The following is an 18,459-nucleotide window of genomic DNA, read 5'->3' on the forward strand; positions in this document are numbered from 1 at the left end:
AGAAGGGGTTCCCCTTCTTTGTGAAAAGAACTAAGACGGTGAGTGGAGGAGACGTGGGGTGAGGCAGCTGAGTGTATAGAAGAAGGCGGGCTCCACAGGAAGCTGGGTGTTCCTGCTTAGAAAGCACTGTAGGGAAAGGCCCCTCAGGCCCCACTTTTGCAGAAAGGAACGAAGAGAGGAGACTCACATGCTCCAGAACAGACTCATGTGTCCGACACAAACAGTAGCTAAAAGCATTTGTGGAAAAAGCTGGTACTACAGGTGTTAGTGAATGTCCAAGTTGGAACACACACAGTAACGAAGTGACTACACCATCAATTACAGTATATATTTGTTAATACCAAAAGTAAAAGCAAACATTTCATCCTTTACCTACACAAAACAAAACACACTATTTTTATTAGGAGAAATAACTCACTTGCTGTATGTTTAATTTTGTTGACTTCTTCGTTCACAGTAGAGACAGCAGCCACTGGTGCTTGCTGTCTATTATCTGCAGATCTTGGCTGAACAGAATCATGAATATCTACAGATTTCTGTGATATTGTATCCTAATAAAACAAAAAATTCACTGTAAGTACAACGAATAAAGCTTAAGGATGAAAAGTTTCTAGTATGCTGTTTTTGAAAAAAAAATTACGTGTGTCACTATGAAAAGGACATTCTACACAGTGTGATTACAGACACAAGGAGAAAATTATTTAAAGTTACATACGCTGATAGCCTTTAAGAGAAAAGCTTCCTCTCTAACCCTCATTCGTTTCGGGCCTGGTAGCACCCAAAAGCAATAGATAAAAATGCTAAGCTTCACTGTGTGGAAAAGCTAGTCAGCAATATCCATGAATTGTCATGAAATCTGTTTAAACAGAACACGTATGTGGCAGAGGTGGGGGACATTTCTGCAAGCTTTGTGTAGGTGGTGCTCAGGAAAGCTTTGTAGAGCTGAGTTTAGGGAAAGACATTCTGTCATCCAAAGGAATTGGCGACCGGAAAGGTCAGTGAGAAGGTGACTAACTGCGAGTGTGGTGTCATGAAGAAAAGCTCAAGTTCAAGTCCAAGAGAAAACTACACCAGACTTTCGCTCCAGCATTAGATGTAACCTTGGAAAAGCATAGAACCCTCTTGTGTTAAGATTTTCTGACCTGAAAATGGAGAGGACACTTTCCTTGTAAGTTATTAAGGACAAGGTAAGAAATGCAAAGCACTACCACAGTGTCAGACAATATGTGATAGCTGGCATTACTATTCTAGCTTTATTTTGTTACAGCAATACAACACACTCCGGACAGAATCTAGAACGTGGTTTCCAGAGGAACTGAGAACTCTACCCTAACAGCCTTAGCCAGAAGCGACCTCACCTGGGTTTATGAAAAGAAGGCAGAGGCTTACATTCCCAAGAAACAGTGCTAATCAAAATAGTATTTTAACTTAGATTTAAAGTATCACAGTTTATGATTTTTCATTTGCTGTTCCGTATAAAACGGGGATAATGTACCAAACTGGGTTCAAAAAATTGCTGAAAGGATCAAATGTGAAAATATTTTTTAGACGGTGAAGTGCTACACAAATCTAAAGCCATATTATTACTGCTGTAATTGTTCTTACTCATCTTTGTATTTTTCATGTTTAATACACAGGAGGCCTTTACTAATAATTATATAGACCCATTAGAGTAGTTGGGTAATTTCTTTGGCCATGATGGACTATAATATAGTTAATTTTTTTTTAAAGATGTTATTTATTTGAGGGAGAGAGAGCACGTGAGCATGAGCAGGGGGGAGGGGCAAAGGAAGAGGGAGAAGCAGACTCCAGGGCAACTCGGGGGACTCAGTCCCAGGACCCTGAAATCATGACCTGAGCTAGAGGCAGACACTTAACCGACTGAGCCACCCAGGCATCCTATAATGCACTTTTAGATAAAAACTTTAATGGAAGAATGCATGTAACAACACTTCTAAATTTGTAAGTCCTTTAAGGGAACGTTTATTGTTTAAAATTAACTATAAAAAAGTCTCTTTTTAACTTGTACACTAAGGGGGGAAATTAATCAGTTGACAGAATAAAAAATGTATTGTCCTACTGAATGTAAGGGAAAAACATTTTTTTTTTTTTCAGGCACTAGTTTTTAAATTTTTTGGGCACTGGCTCTTTGGAACATTCTGATGATTCCTAAGAAGCTTCTCCCCAGGAAATTAAATGTACACAAAAACTAGATCACAGTATTGGGGATTTAAAGTCTCCTTTGTATCAGAGGAATTTTTTTAATGTTAGGCATATTGCTTTCTCAATTTTTCTGATTAATCAATGTAAATGAGGATGATTTTTTGGTAATCTTTGCATTTTTTAGAACAGCTGTGTACCAGAAATATGCCCACACCTCCCCTTTAAAAAAAAGGACCCTTTACTGGAAAAGGAGGAGCTCCTATGAAAGCTATCTCTATGTTTTGAAGTGGAGACATCTCTTAGCTACTCCAAATATAAAATGTTAGTCTCAAAATAAGATTTCATTTTTTGAAAAACCACATATAATTAATATTAACTATATACAAAATGTATGGAAAACAGCTGGAAGGATACACATCACAACATTAAATACGACTTGTGGCCAAAGGGGGCAGTATAAAAAGGGAATTTCATTTTTTTTTTTTTAAAGATTTTATTTATCAGAGAGAGAGAGAGACAGAGGCAGGCAGAGGGAGAAGTGGGAGCCCAATGTGGGGCTCGACCCCAGGACCCCGGAATCATGACCTGAGCTGAAGGCAGACACCTAACCGAATGGGCCACCCAGGCATCCTGGGACCTGCATTTTTTACCCTATTTTCTTCTATACTATCCAAAAAAAAATTTTTTTTATATTAACAGGGTATATTTCTATTTTTATTTTTTAAAAAGTAATCCTTCACCAAATCAGTACTGGATATGCATCTGTACTGATTGTCACACAGGTCAGACTGCTTGCAAATTTGTGGAGATGAAGGAGAAGACTGATTGTCATCCCAGGAGAAAGGGGGAAGACGGCTCTTAAGTTCTTGAAATCTGGTGATGCTGCCATTGCTGACATGGCTCCTGACAAACCTGTGTGTGTTGAGAACCTCTCTGACTATTCTGTGCGCCATTTTGCTGTTTGTGACATGAGACAGACAAGAAGGCAGCTGGAGCTGGCAAGGTCACCAAGTCTGCCCAGAAAGTTCAAAGGCTAAATGAGTATTATCCCCAATAACCTGACACCCTGGTCTTATTCAGTGGTGGAAGAACAGTCTCAGAAATGTTTGTATCAACTGGCCAGTTAAGTTTAATAGTAAAAGACTGGTTAATGATAACAATACATTGTAAAACCTTCAGAAGGAAAGGAGAATGTTTTGTGGACGTGTGTGTGTGTGTGTGTGTGTGTGTGTGTGTGTGTGTGTGTGTGTGGCAGTTTTAAGTTATTAGGGTTTTTTTTAGGTTATTAGTTTTTAAAATCAGTACTTTTTAATGGAAAACACTTGACCAAAAATCTGTCACAGAATTTTGAGACCCATTAAAACAAAAGTTTAATGAAACAAATAAAAATAAATAAGTAGTAGTCCTCCAGTACACGGCAAGAAATATTCAGCGAGAAAACACTGCAGTTTACTGGCAAGCTGTAAGCCATACAGAGAAGGGAAAGCAAAAGGAAGCGGGGTGAAAGAAGGGGCGGCAGCAGCAGCTCACAGAGGAGACGGTGAGCTGGTCCCAAGGGGCACTGTTGCCTCCCTCTGTGGAGCCCGGCCGCAGCCCAGCCTCTCATCACTCACCCTGGCACATGCAGTTCCAACAACTTTATGTGCATTATAATGCATTACCTGACTTAACTCCCATCACAAAACTCACTCTACCATGAGGTCAGGTAACTTGCTGAGGCCACAGAGCTAGTCACTGCAGAGCCAGGATTTCATTTTGGGTCTGGCATCAAAGCCCACACTGCAAACTACTATACTATACAGCAGAGGTAGCAAAAACAAAAGCCCACAGAGTAAGCAGAGGGTGGGCCAAATTTAAGAAAAACAAAAAAGAGAGCAAGCTCATTCTGGACTTGAAAGAGGGTTTCGTAAGTGGTGGAGTCTATAATGAACAGACAACTCCTACAGGTCAGGGTCATGGAGCAATGTGGCCCCAATATATCAGATATGACTGTTCTCTCAAGATAAATTCAGAGTAGTACTTCTCTGTGAAATCTAAGTTTTAGCTGTTGACAGGGAATTTAAAAGTTGTGAGAGGGATAAACTGACCAATGGACACTAATATGCTAGCTCTGGCCTCCTAGGTTTAAAATTCAGTAAGTCCAGATTAAATAACAGTACTGTTTCAATGGTAATTTCCTGATTTTGTTAATGGCACTGTGATTATGTAAGTGCTTTTGCTTTGTTTTTTTATGGAAAAACACTAAACTTAAGAGAAAAGGACATCTTATTTTCAATTTACATTCAAAGAATTCTGAAAAGTTTGTGGGGGGGGGAAAGAGAGAGAAAAAGGAAGGAGGGAGGAAATAATAAAGCAAATGTAGTGAAATGATAACATCTGGTGAAACATGGTGTCATGTAGTTTTATGTGTCAACCTGGCTAGGCTATAGGGTCTAGTTACTTCCAACACCAATATAAGTGTTGCTGTGAAGGTATTCTGTAGATGTGGTGATCATCTATAACCAGTCAACTTTAAGTAAAGATTATCCTCAATAATATGGCCGGAGATTCATGTGACCACCAAAAAGCCTCAGGTCTCCCGAAAGTAATTCTGCCTGTGGACGGCAGCTACAGTTCCTGCCTAAGAGTTTCCAGCCTGCCCTACAGATTTCAAATTATTGGCACCCATAATTGCATAGCCAATTCTGTGAAATTTAAATTAAAAAAAAAAAGATCTATGCATATACATATATTTTATATACACACACACACACACACACACACAGATAGATAGATATTTCCCACTGGTAGAACACTGACTGATACAGATTTTGGTACCATGAAGTGGGGTGCTGCTATAAGAAATACCTAGAAATGTGGAAGTGGCTTTGGAACCGGGTAATGGTAGAAACCAGAAGAGTTCTGAGGCATATAACAGAAAAAGCCTAGACTGCCTTGAAGAGACTGTTAGTAGCAACATGGCCATTAAATACGATTCTGGTGAGGATGCAGAAGGCAGTGAAATGCATAATGGAGAAATCTTGTCTTCTGTCACCCTAAAGAATACACATATAAGGCATGGAATAGAATGTGGACAGAAATATGAATGTTAAAAGTGCTTCTGGTGAGGTCTCAGAAGGAAATCAGGAACATGTAACTGGATAATGGAAGTAAGGTGATATTTGTATACAGTAGCAGAAAACTTGGTTCAACTGTGTTGTCCTACTGGGTGGAAAGCAGAACTCCTAAGTGATGAACTTGAATATTTAGCTGAGGATATTTCTAAGCAAAAGGCTAAAGGTGTGGCCCAGTTTCTCTTTGGTGTTTACAGAAAAATGAGAGGCTAGAGAGATACACTGAGGAAGGAACTACTAAGCAAAAATGAACTAGCACTTGCTAATTTGGAAGGATAAACTGCAAAGGATGCTAAAATTGGAAAATTCATTGTTATGAAAACATTTCTTTGGACAGTTAGACAACATTTTGTTGAAAGAGATGAGGTGTGTGGATCCAATCAAACATCTTAGCAGAAGCCTGGAAGAGAGATGAAGTTATCCAGAAAGGTTCCATGAATAACCCTCTTGACATACACGAGAGACCCACAGGGATTTTAAGAATGATATACCAGTAGAAACAGCCAGCCTAGACTGAAAGGGACAGACATAGGATAAAATGAATGAAGGTTATCAGATCTCTGGGATTCTACAGGCAGGAAATGGGCTACATGGCTGCAAACACATGCTAACCTTTAAGAAGAAATGATTTAGAGAGCAGAGCTGCAGGGGCACAGGAAGGAGCCGTGGGCCCAGAGGGCAGAGTATCAAGGTACAGAGAATTATCCTCAGGCCTTGAAAATTTTTTTTGAAAGATTTTTATTTATTTGATTGAGAGAGAGAGAAGAGAGCATGAGTGGGGGGAGGTTCGGGGCTCAATCCCAGGACCCTGGGATTATGACCTGAGCTGAAGGCAGATGCTTAATTGAATGAGCCACCCAGGTGCCCCTCAGACCTTAAAAATTAATAGAATTTGCCCTGCTGGGTTTTGAACCTGTTTAGGACCAGTGACCCTTTTATTCCTTCCAATTTCACCCTTCTGGAATGAGAATGTTTATCCTATGCTTGTCCCACCACTGTATTTTACAAATAGGTAATTTGTTTTCTCGGTTTACAGGTCCACAGATGGGGACGGATGACGCCCCCAGAAGAGACAACATACCTGATCTAGATGGCTGTGATGATGAGATTTGGGACTTTTGATATGATGTTTAGATCAGATTTTGGACTTGTTGATGCTATAATGAGATGAAACTTTTGGAAATATTGGGATGGCATGAATACATTTTGCCTGAAAGATGAACATGAATTTTTGGGTACCAGGGGGTAGAAACTGCAATAGGTTGAACAGTGGCCCCAAAAAGGTATATTAAAGTTGGAACCTCTGGTACTTATGAAGGTTACTTGGAAACGGTCTTTAAAGAGGTAATTAAAGATTTTAAAATGAGGTGGCTTATATCTTATCTTATAAGAAATGGCTAGTGTCCTTTGAAGAGAAAAAAGGAAAGGCAGATTTGACACGTAACGGATTTGACTTTACACAGACATGTGAAAATGGAGGCAGAGATTAGAATGATGTGTGTACAAGTCAAGGAATGCCGAAGGTTGCCAACAGCCACTAGAAGCTGAACAAGGCAAAGAAGGATTCTCCATTAAGGCCTTTGGAGAAAATGCAGCTCTGCTGATGCCTTCATTTTGGGCCTTTGGCCTCCTAAACTGGGAGACAATATATTTCTGTTGTTTTAAGCCACTTAGTTTGTGGTAATTTGTTGTGGCAGACCTACGAAGCAAATATATTGCGTGAAGGGTATGTTAAAATTCTTTGAACTGTTATTGCAATATTTCTCATAGGTTAAATTGTATCCAAATTAAAATTTTAAAATAAATAACCAATAACATCTTTAGCTTGGTATGGAAATCCTTTTTAATTTTTTTTTTTTTTTTAAAGTAGGCTCCATACCCATCATGGTGCCCAATGTGGGCCTTGAACTCAGGACCCTGAGATCAAGACCTGAGCTGAAATCAAGAGGTGGATGCTTAACCGACTGCACTGCCCAGGTGCCCCTTGGCATGGAACTCCTTACATAATCTCATACCTGGCTCTTAAAACTCTTGACATCATTTTACTCTGTGTCTCAGACCATCTACATTATAAAATAATTTAAAATACCTCCCTCATGGCACTTACAGAGATAAATTTTAGCCACCCGGGAAATTTACCATTATGAAGCTTAACCTAAGAATTTTGGACAGATTTATGCCATCTTTTTTAAAGACATGGACTCACATAAAAGAATTTGGCCCATGGTAAAATTACTTCTCACAAGCAATTTTAAGTATGACTTATTTATGAAAACTTACCAGCTGTTTTTCACTCACAGGAGATAGAGGTGGGGGAACAGTTTCTCCAGAAGAGGGACGCCAGGTTAAGAGCCTTTAAAAATACCGAATCACACCAATCACTGCGAGTGTGAAACATGACACATCCAACATGTTTTAAAACAGGCATAAAAAAGTCCGAAGAATATGCCAAAAACAATATAATCCTTCTCTGACTACTGCTAAAAACCATTTGCTGAAAAAAACCTAATAAAAAGTTTAAAATATGTATTTCCAGAAAACAACTGACTAGCATATAATATAATCAAAAGGGTACTCTGGTCATTAGTTTAAAAAAAAAAAAAACTTCTGAAAAGTTTCAAAAACTTTAAACTCACTTTTTCTAAGTATTAATGTCATTACATATTTCCTAAAGTGAGACTGAGAAAAGTTTGAGACTTTTCAAAAATTCATGGATCTCCTTAGATTCTATTTTTTTTTTAAATGTATAAAAATAAATGGAATAAAATTTGGCCCAAAAGAAGAAACTAACTTGCCATCCCTGGATTGGGTACTTGGAATAGAAGGATGATTAAGGCCCAAGTTCTTGCTTCTGAGAAGCAGAAGCTCCTGGGAAATGGAGCAGACAATGGTAGATACATCATTTCAATTCAATTTGGAAAGAACTCTAGTACAGTTATTTTCTATTAAGAAATGATTAGATGATCTTTAAGATCATGTATCTTAATTCAATAAATTAAAACAGAGGCAGTTCCTAAAACAAACAAACAAAAAGAATGTTCAGCCTGGCTGGTTTCTGTTGACTTCACAGGGACAACAGCTAGGCAAGAATTCATACTGTCTTTTGACATAAGGGCTACAGATAAACTCTGACAAAAATGGATCATTTGTCAAGTACATTGTTCCAACAAAATGTGCACCAAAAAAATAAGAAAAGCTGACCAATATTTGTCTTTTTAGTTTAGACCCACCTAGAGACTGCTTTCCTAGAGTTGTGTCCCTTTTGTTTGACCTCCAATGTCCTATTTATTAGGATACTTACAAGGGGATCATATCAGTGCAAACATTTCACTCATGTCCAGAAAAAGTTTATGATGCTTAAAAATCTGAACTCCTAGTTTTCATACATCATTTTATGCCAGTACATACACATGTATCTACTTAAGATGTTTTAAGTAAGACTTAAGTAAGACTTAAAGGATGTTATTAAGTAGACTTAAAAATAGTAAATCTAAAGTAAAACTTTGCATAGGTCAGAGAGCCCCAAAGGCTGAGCTGGGAAGTAACTTCAAATATGTCCTACAAATAATCCACATGCTATTAGTCATTTAAGTGAGACTATGTCTTAGTTTCTCCATTGATAAAAACTCTTTCACTACAATTCAATTCCAAACTAATTCATTACAAGATGACAATTAACTATAAAATACATTTGCAAATAAATTTTCCTTAGATTATTAAATCTAAAGTAACTGAAATATATGTTTAGTTTTTTTGCTTCTTTAAAATTCAAAACTACTGCTTGCTTTAATCTGGATAAATAAAACCCTATTAAAGCAGAATCACCTCAGTATGACCAATGACCATATGATGAATCAGACTGAAGTGTCTGGTTTATAAAGAATTTAATTCAAGTATTTGTTACAGTTTATAGGAGTCTGGTTTGCAATAAATACAAATTCATGGAACACTGAGGTATTTTTAAAAGAGTTTGGTAAAAAAATCACTAGTTACTATCAAACTTTTTATGTCTATCATTCAATATACAAATATAAAGTTGAGTAAAATCTTCTTACGCATGTGGGATTGTGGTTTTGAAGATATCCAGTGTGCAGTTACAAGTTTTATCCCAGATTTCTAGGGTAAATTTCTCACCATTCAGAATAACAACATTCTCTAAGCAGTTTGTACCAGATCGTGCTAACTGCTCATTGTCTGGAAAAGAAAAGAGCAATTCATTTATATATTGCCAGGGCCACATTTAACACTTTGTGTCACTATTTGCTATAGACCGACCTTGCTGCACACACCAGTAGAGCTGGGCAAAAATATCATCCAAAAGTACATCACTGAGTACTTCTAAATACTGGGTGAATACATCACAGATCGCATAAAGTGCATGATTACAAGTCGTAGTCATCCATTCAGCTTTCTAAGGGAAAAAAGTCATTAAAAGAAGGTCAGACCATTCATCAACAACCAGAATTAAAGAAGAAATATGTTTGCATATTTAAAATGCTAAGCCTGTCCATGTTCCTTTCAGAGCACTTACTTCCCTCTATAATATTACATTCACCTTGACTCAGTATCTGAGATCTATTTTTTCTCCATTATTCCACAATTTATGTATAAAATAATTTGAACTATTTTTTGTATTATTTTTGATTTTAAAAAATTATCACTGAATTGTCTTGCTATTAACATTATAACTCTTCTCAAACAATATGCATGATATCAACAGCTGGCCTTGCTCCATAATATGACAGAACATAAAAGAGAAAGGGGAAGGAAGTAAGAATTTATCCAAGTGTGCTTATTAGCATAAATTTAAAATAAAACTTTCATGAAGTATGGTTACCTGAAAATACCATAAATGGTGAATAGGGCCATACAAAATAAATACTTTTCTCAAATATATAAAGGACTAATCTGGACTAGCTGATAATTTTCATATACAGTTTTGTGCCAGTGCATACACATATGCCTACTTAGATGTTTTCAGTAAGAGTCTACTGTAGATTTAAAAGTCATAGATCTAAAGTAAAACTTCGTGCAGGTCAGTGTCCCTCATGTCTAGATTTAATATAGCTATATGGGACAAAACAAGAAAACTTGAGGCTCTCTCCCTACATTTACTGAGATGTATACTATAATTGGTTTGTAGTAAAAGACACCGAAATAAAATAAATAAAACTTATTACTATGTATTCTGTACTCACTTCAGAATAAGATGTCACTATGAATACTAAAGAAAGCTACTGGTGTCTGTAACTGTGGCAATATTAAAATGAGGAAAGAAACTGGAAGTTCAACAAAAACACTGAAAACAACCAATTCATTAACTCAGATTCTATCCCCAAATAGCGTTCTTTCTTTATAAAGACATACTTTTTATTATAATGAAAAACTCTCTAGGAACTTTTTTTTCTTTTCCAGCTACTTGATTTGATCTACTAAACTGTATTAGAGAAAATGTTCAGAACCTTTTAACTTGACTGTGTTAAATGAAAATATTTTTCTCTTACCTCTGTCTGCTGTTCTGGCAATTTCATGTTGTCAAAGATTCTGAAAACAATTCTAAATAAATCCTGCCACCAGTGTTTTTCATAAGTGTGGCCATAAGTTTTCATTATTTCGAACATTACTGTTAAACCCCTAAAAGGATAGAACACAAGTGGACAGCTGTAATACAAAAAAGTATGCCACATCAGAATTCCCTCTTAAAATAGTTTTTAGAGGTCATGAAGCTACTAAAAAAGTTCAAAACTGGTTTTAAACTAACATAAGATATTCAGTTTTAAGAAATTTCAACTGTAAAACTGGTTTCTTTGGGACGCATCATGTAGGAGAAAATTCCAAAGGCCTTGTCCTTAAAATGTTTTATTTCACTTTTCTTCCACTCCCACCCCATCATCCCAGCATTTTAAGATTGTAAATGAAATTAAAGATTGTGAATGATAATCATAAAATTAGTTCAGGGATACTGTATGAGCAATTAAAGTGTTAGCTAAAAGTCCTATAACTCTTTGAAAAAGATATCCCAGAAACCAAAGGAACTGATCCACTAAGACATTCATGTGGGCAGTTTGTTTCCTACTATATTCCAGACAGAGCAATGCTTGTTACCCACAAGGCACACAATAAGTATTTACTTAACAAATAAACTGCTTAGTATCATATTCACTGTCTTTTTGAATAAGTGTTAAAATTAAAAACTTAACACTGCCTTCCTGATTCCTTATCTTCCTCTAAATAACCCCTTCATGTAACCATTAAAAAGCTTGATCTTTTCTCTACATGTTACTTTCTTCTAGCAAAACAGGTATCTGTCCATTTAGAAAAAGGTTTATATTTCTAAGAAGTCTGATGGTAAGCCAGAACCAAATGTTATCTAAAGACTCCATAAGGACTGGTTCGCAGTCCAGCTCATTTGCTGCTATGCTACCTCTGGGCCTAATTCATGTCTGGCACATAGCAGGCTATAACTAACTGTTAAATAAACGTGTAAAGTACATTATGGTAGCTTGGTCCTACAGCAAGTTCAGAGCAGTTATCTGATCCATGAGTTATTTGATCCATAAGAGATACCTAATGTGTATAATGAAAAGTAAAGGAACCGTAGTAAAGAAATTCTTGTGGAAGAAACATACTCTCTTCTTTGGGAGAAGTCTGTTGGAATTCATTCTTCCCCCTACAATGGAACAAGGCTCCCTCTTCCTCCATCTCCTGAGCTTGGAATCCATTTCCTCCCACTCTAAGTAACTGGATGCTAACTCCCACAGCTAGGGATAAGGGGATGTGGGAATCCTGTTTCTTCCAGGCCCACAGAGCTACAGAGGTTTCCAAGGATTTTCACTGTTCAAGAAAATCTTTTTGAAAGCAATACTTAAGTTGCTGGTACAGGGAAAAAGAGTATGTGAGACCCTAGGTTAATTAACCAACCCTCAATCTACAGAATTTTGAGGCAATCAAATGAGAACACATGTGAAAGTACTGTGTAATTAACCTGTTATACAAATCATGGTATTACATTTTTTAAATGTAATCTAAATATCAGCCCTTACAAAGCTGGGAATAAAATAAGAAAAAGCCATTACTGAACAAAAAGCTTACTCATATCTTTCCTCTCCTTTATCAACTAGAATACATATTTTCTCTTCTCTTTAACAACTAGAACTCATCCATAATCTGAACATGGGATATGGCAAGAAGGAAAACAGGATGGTCCCAGACCAGGGCAGGCTCAAAGACTAAGGAAGTAGGAAGGTCCCCTCATCAAATAAATTTCTACAAAGAAACAAGGGCAGGGAGGGGGTGCTGAGTTTATATGATGTGTCGGTCGTGATATGTTAGCTGTTCCAATGATGTGGCTGGACAATTCAAAGTTGTAAATCTCAGTTATTTAGTTTACATGAATCAGGGGCTATCTTGAATTTTATCCAGTGCCTAACAGGTCCACTGCCAAACAATTCTCAATGTCTAAAATGCTGTATAATGTTCTTGTGATTATTAAATTCTATGACAAATTCCTAAGGTTTGAGTCCTATTTTGGATTATTTCCCTAATTTTATAAAATTTCTCTTATAACAAATAAAAATGAAATTTCTTAGGATATATATCAACTCCACCTTGAATGGGGATAAGGGTGGCTGTGGCATAAGAGGAGGAAGGAAAGGTTCATTCCTTCATTATAGTCCTATCGCTGATATCTTACAATTCTCTATTTACTACCTTTCCAATTTAAAAAAATCCAATAAAGTTAATTACCCAAATGACTAATGATTCTCCCTAAAAAGAAGATGGGATACATAAAAGACAGATTTTATTTAAACATATGATTGAACTCATGGTGCCTCAAGCACTTGTTGACAGGTAACAGGATACACAAATCAGTCATTTCAATTTGGTAGTAAAAAATGTAGGATAAAAATTTTACTGTGGGAATGACATGAACTGTAACATAAGAAGTGCATATTGAATGCTTATCCAGTTGCATTATATCCCTAATAGTTTCTTCACAAATGGACCATACATTCATACAGATCTTTTATTGAGAATATACTTTTGAAAGAGCCCACTTCTTTGTTAATAGACCTGTATTATTCAAAACTGTTACTTACCAGTCTTCAAAGAGAAATGGTTCTTTCTCTAAAGTTGACCAAGGATGTGCATTGAGAAATTCTTCTAGCATTTGTCAGGAAAATAAATTTTGCCACTAACTTCAATTTTTATTTGGAAACAAATGTATGAAAAGACAGACTGTGTAACATTATTAAATTAACACAGAAGCTAAAACTCCAAGTGAAATGTTAGACTAAAATCTGGAGGAAAAGTAGTATTTCCATTTTTACTGTTGTTCCATTTAACATATTTTAAAATCTGCCTATCAAATATTACTATATTACTATATTTGATAAAATACATGACTTATGGACTTATGGCCTTCAACTACTGAACTTACATTCACAAAACAAAAATTCATTGCGGTCAAAATGAGCCTTTCAAAATTATAGTTACAAACACTGATTGTTACCTGGTTCTTACATCTAATTTGCATCTATTGATGATGCAGGACAACTCGAAGAGGATTGGGAACCATCCTCTGACCCAAACCCTGTCTTCAGGCGCCACATTCATATCATCGCTTGTGTACTCCTTGAAAGCCTTCAGGAAGAAAGGTAGATATACTTAAGGCAAAACGTAACACCTGTATGTTATTTCTCCAAAAAATATTTTAAATGCTTTACAAATGGAAAGTAAGCAATTTGATAAACAATTTATAGAAAGATGGAGATTATAAAACTGCCTATGAAGAGCACTGTACTAAAATTCCAAAGTTGGTTTCGGCTTCAACTCTGTCATCAGCTTTTCTGTATTATTCTATTCGCCAGGTTAAATCAGGCTTGCATTTTTATCATTTCCCTGGTTATGACACGTGCAGCCTTATCAGCCGCCCTGGGAAGTGTAAAGGTCAAATGAGTCAATGTATGTAAAAAGTACTAAGCACCCCCATAGGTCCATGTTAGTATGTAGTAAAAAATCTTACTACCAAATCTAATGTATCACTTCTCTTGATAATAGTTACAGAGATAGATTCAGAGACGCAAGTTAAGATGCAAAATTATGTTCAACCAGGTTGCCAATTCAACCAGGTTGCCAATTCAACTTTTTACTTCAGTGCTTAAGTCCACACTCATCCATAGACAGACAGTCAACTTCAGTACTGCACAGCACCACATGCAAGAAACAGTATGGGCTAAAAGGCTAAAAACACAGGATTCGGTTCAAACCCTTTGTCTCCTTTACTAGCTCTGCAACCATGGACACATTTTTTTTTTCATTCCACATCTCTTTTTTATTTTATTTTTTAAATTTTTTATTGTTATGTTAATCACCATATATTACATCATTAGTTTTTGATGTAGTGTTCCATGATTCATTGTTTGTGCATAACACCCAGTGCTCCATGCAGAATGTGCCCTCTTTAATACCCATCACCAGGCTAACCCATCCCCCTACCCTCCTCCCCTCTAGAACCCTCAGTTTATTTTTCAGAGTCCATCATCTCTCATGGTTCGTCTCCCCCTCTGATTTACTCCCCTTCATTCTTCCCCTCCTGCTATCTTCTTCTTTTTCTTTTTTCTTAACATATGTTGCATTATTTGTTTCAGAAGTACAGATCTGTGATTTGACAGTCTTGCACAATTCACAGCGCTCACCATAGCACATACTCTCCCCAATGTCTATCACTCAGCCACCCCATCCCTCCCACCCCCCACCACTCTAGCAACACTCAGTTTGTTTCCTGAGATTAAGAATTCCTCATATCAGTGAGGTCATATGATACATGTCTTTCTCTGATTGACTTATTTCACTCAGCATAACACCCTCCAGTTCCATCCATGTCGTTGCAAATGGCAAGATCTCATTTTTTAACTTCTTTGTGCCTCAGATTCCTTATCTGTATGAGGCTATAACACTACCTATCCCATAAAGTTAAGAACATTAAACAAGTTAATACGTATGAAATAGAAAAACACGTGACATCTTTAATAAATGACAGCTATCTCCCATCCAAGTACTATCCAGGCCCAACCCTGCTTAGCTTCCGAGATCGGGCGTGTTCAGGGTGGTATGGCTGTAGACTAAATGACAGCTATCATTACACTTGGAAAAACAAAGACCTGATACCTTTAATAAATGATAGCTATTATTACTAATCACTTAAGTCAGAATCAAGCTCAGATAATTTTGGGGTTTAATGAAAAATGTTTCCTATCCCCTCAATTCCCAAATAAACTTTGATCTCAGACTGGAAATAAATACTCAGCAAAATTTTGTTTACTAAATGACACTATACCTGAGGTCTATCAGACACATATTTTGCACAATGGCGAATAAGTCGAATTGCTTCCATACTTGTGTCTGGGAAAGCTGCATTGCACGCAAATTCAGACAAACACTTCACTGCATCCTGGAAAGAATCAATGGTCGCTGGAAAGTGTTTTTCAAACACAAGAGCTAAAAGGGTAAAAAATATATCAAAGTAATTTTAATTTTTTTATTATTCTTAACTGCACCAAAAAACACCAACCCCCAAATGTAAAGCATACTTAAAGGTGAAGCGTTTTGATGCCTAAGAGACATGGCTATCTGTCATTACTGCTTACTTGACTGTCCTGAGTAGTGGGGAGAGGGACACAGGTCTGTGTTTTCTTCACACTATAAACCCAGCACATAATACAGTGACAGTACACAGTACGTCCCGAATCAGTAGTTGTTGAGTTGAATATACAAAATTATGTTCAACCTATCTGTATTTCAGTCTCTTAATCTGTGAAAAATGATGATGGTCATCATTATCATCTTTCAGACAGGCTTAACTTACATCCTCAGTATTTAATTCTCCCTTAAGGAGGCTGTGTAATGGAGTGGTCCAAAACCTCTCCCTAGCTTTGAATCCCAACAACTCCATCATGCACCTTATGCAGGTCACTTAACCTCACTGGGCCTGAATTTTCTGATCTATTTAAAAAGGGATAATGAAGACACTTCATTACAGAGTTGTTGCAAACATAGAGTTGTTGTAAACACGAAAGGAAACACATTCAATGTGCTTAGTGTTCTTGCCACAAGGTAAACATTCAATAAATGTTAACTATGATAATATTACTGTCATTATGTATTCTGTTTCTACAGGCAAAACTTGGTAAACTTAAAACCCAGGATAGGCCTGTGATCCTACTTTTGTGTTATTTTCTGAACACATTAAAGTTTTGTTTTCTTTTTTTAAACGTGAACGCAGGCAGACGAATACTCACTGACAATGTGCCCTGTTGTTTGGAATGCAAGTTCCACTATGCTTTCATCTTGATCGGATGCAGCTAGATGAAACACAGAGAAAATGTTCTTCCATCCAGACCGAATGTTAGCAGCTTGAGAATTAACCATTTGTGCTATACACCGTACAACCATATCTCGAATTGTTGGAGACCTAAAATATTAATATAATTGCTTGGATATGCATATACATAAAACCCATCAGTTTTTTTTTCTCCTTTCTTCTGTTTTCCCCCTGCGGTGGAAAATAATAAGGTATTTTTCTGATATTAAGCAATTCAACAAATATAATACCTGTTCCGTTTCATTATATGTTCAAACGGTCTTAAGAAATCCTTCTGGAATCTGAAATTAGCAAGCTCCCCTTTCTCTAAAAACTTCATTGACAATTGCCTCAAGGAGTCTACTGCAAAAATAGCTACATCTTCATTAGGATTACAGCCAACCTGTAATGGCAACAGAAATACAGGGTGCTAATGTCAGCAGTGAAAATCTATTTCTTCATTTTTTAGAAAAAATATATGACTAATAGCACAGATAGGTAAATCCTAAAATTCTCCACAAAAGCACTAGGTATTTCTCAACAAGAAAAACATTTTTTAACTAAATTCTTAAAACCCACAGCAATCACTTCTTTAAAAAAAAAAAGATTCAAAGGGTTTTCTAATTTTAATTACAAAAATGTAATTTAAAAAACCTAGAAAAAGAAAAAAGTCTCAATTATATTATAAGGAATTTTAAACAACAAAAAACATTACAAATGTAAGCAAATCCTACAATTATTCAAATACCTTATTAAAATGATCGCCAATAACTTCCCAAATTCGAGACCACTGCAATCTTATTCTTCCCATGTTGTAATACGATATTTCTACTATTTTTTGTAGACTAAACATTCTTGGATGTGTAGTGGAAAGTAATTCATCCATAGACACGGCACAGAGCCAACGGACAAAATCCACTATAATATAAATAGATTTACATTTTTTTAGCTTAACTTCCAAGTCTTTTAGCCAAAAAACCAATTTAAGTGAAATAAATGTATATACTTACCAATAGCATTTCCATCTAGTCTTGTAGACCCTGTAAATATTCTAAAGAAAAGAAACATAATTCAAAAATTTATGAAGTCTTACTTCTGTTACATCAACTCAAAAGTAAGTAGCCTGAGGTACTTGCTACTTTAAATCTGGTTTAAAGGAACAAAAAATCAGGTAGTCAAATGATATTGTTAACATATTGTTTCATAACAAGTACAGTTTGGATGTTCCTCTCTCCCTCCTTTGCATTTGATAATAGAGTAAGAATGTATTGTAATTTTATTAGTAAGCTTACAAACACTAGATCAACACGAGACTCTAAGATAAGGAAAATATCAATTTGTAAAACGAACTGATAATTGGCACAGTACAAAACAGAAGATTTTTTCAAATTTTCCTGATTACCTACTAGCATTAAGCATGTTCTTAAGATGAAAAATTCTTTGCTTTTACAAGTAACATACATTTGATTAGAAAACTCATTTATGTTAAATTACAAGCAACTTAACAGAAGCTGCAAATAGTCTCTAATAGTTTAACCAAGAAGTGGCTAAATAAGTTTTCCTGGAAAATTCAAATGTTTAGAGTTAAGCTGTGCTGTCCAGCTTTGCCCAGCTTTCTTCACTAAGGTTTTTGTTTCTAAAGTTTCATAAAAGATTTCGGCATAAACCTATTAGTCCTTTTAAAGTCTGCATTTTTACTGATGCTCTGGGTTCGTAACCAAGGGTTTGATGCACCTTCCAGGGTGAACTGATATTCCTCAATTTACATTGTGTACCACAGGATTTGCATGGCAAAAAGGAAACCTTAAAGGCAGAAGCAGG

The 18,459-nt window shown here is 36.3% G+C and overlaps 1 protein-coding gene across 2 annotated transcripts in view; it reads right to left on the reverse strand.

Annotated features, from left to right (window-relative positions):
• ARFGEF1 (ARF guanine nucleotide exchange factor 1) overlaps positions 1 to 18,459 on the reverse strand; it is a 145,294-nt gene that overhangs the window by 10,850 nt on the left and 115,985 nt on the right. For both annotated transcript variants that reach the window (XM_073892849.1, XM_025870687.2), the window contains exons 24-34: positions 17,649 to 17,689; positions 17,387 to 17,556; positions 16,890 to 17,041; positions 16,577 to 16,749; positions 15,616 to 15,776; positions 13,789 to 13,919; positions 10,781 to 10,910; positions 9,552 to 9,687; positions 9,332 to 9,470; positions 7,557 to 7,629; positions 419 to 551 (exon numbers count right to left, since the gene is read on the reverse strand). In XM_073892849.1, coding sequence (XP_073748950.1) covers positions 419 to 551; positions 7,557 to 7,629; positions 9,332 to 9,470; positions 9,552 to 9,687; positions 10,781 to 10,910; positions 13,789 to 13,919; positions 15,616 to 15,776; positions 16,577 to 16,749; positions 16,890 to 17,041; positions 17,387 to 17,556; positions 17,649 to 17,689 — 1,439 coding nt within the window. The remainder of the gene's footprint in view (positions 1 to 418; positions 552 to 7,556; positions 7,630 to 9,331; positions 9,471 to 9,551; positions 9,688 to 10,780; positions 10,911 to 13,788; positions 13,920 to 15,615; positions 15,777 to 16,576; positions 16,750 to 16,889; positions 17,042 to 17,386; positions 17,557 to 17,648; positions 17,690 to 18,459) is intronic.

This window comes from Callorhinus ursinus, unplaced genomic scaffold (genome assembly GCF_003265705.2).
Source record: "Callorhinus ursinus isolate GAN/ISIS: 27379988/994484 unplaced genomic scaffold, GSC_fseal_2.0 scaffold5, whole genome shotgun sequence".
In the NCBI taxonomy this organism is placed as follows: domain Eukaryota; kingdom Metazoa; phylum Chordata; class Mammalia; order Carnivora; family Otariidae; genus Callorhinus; species Callorhinus ursinus.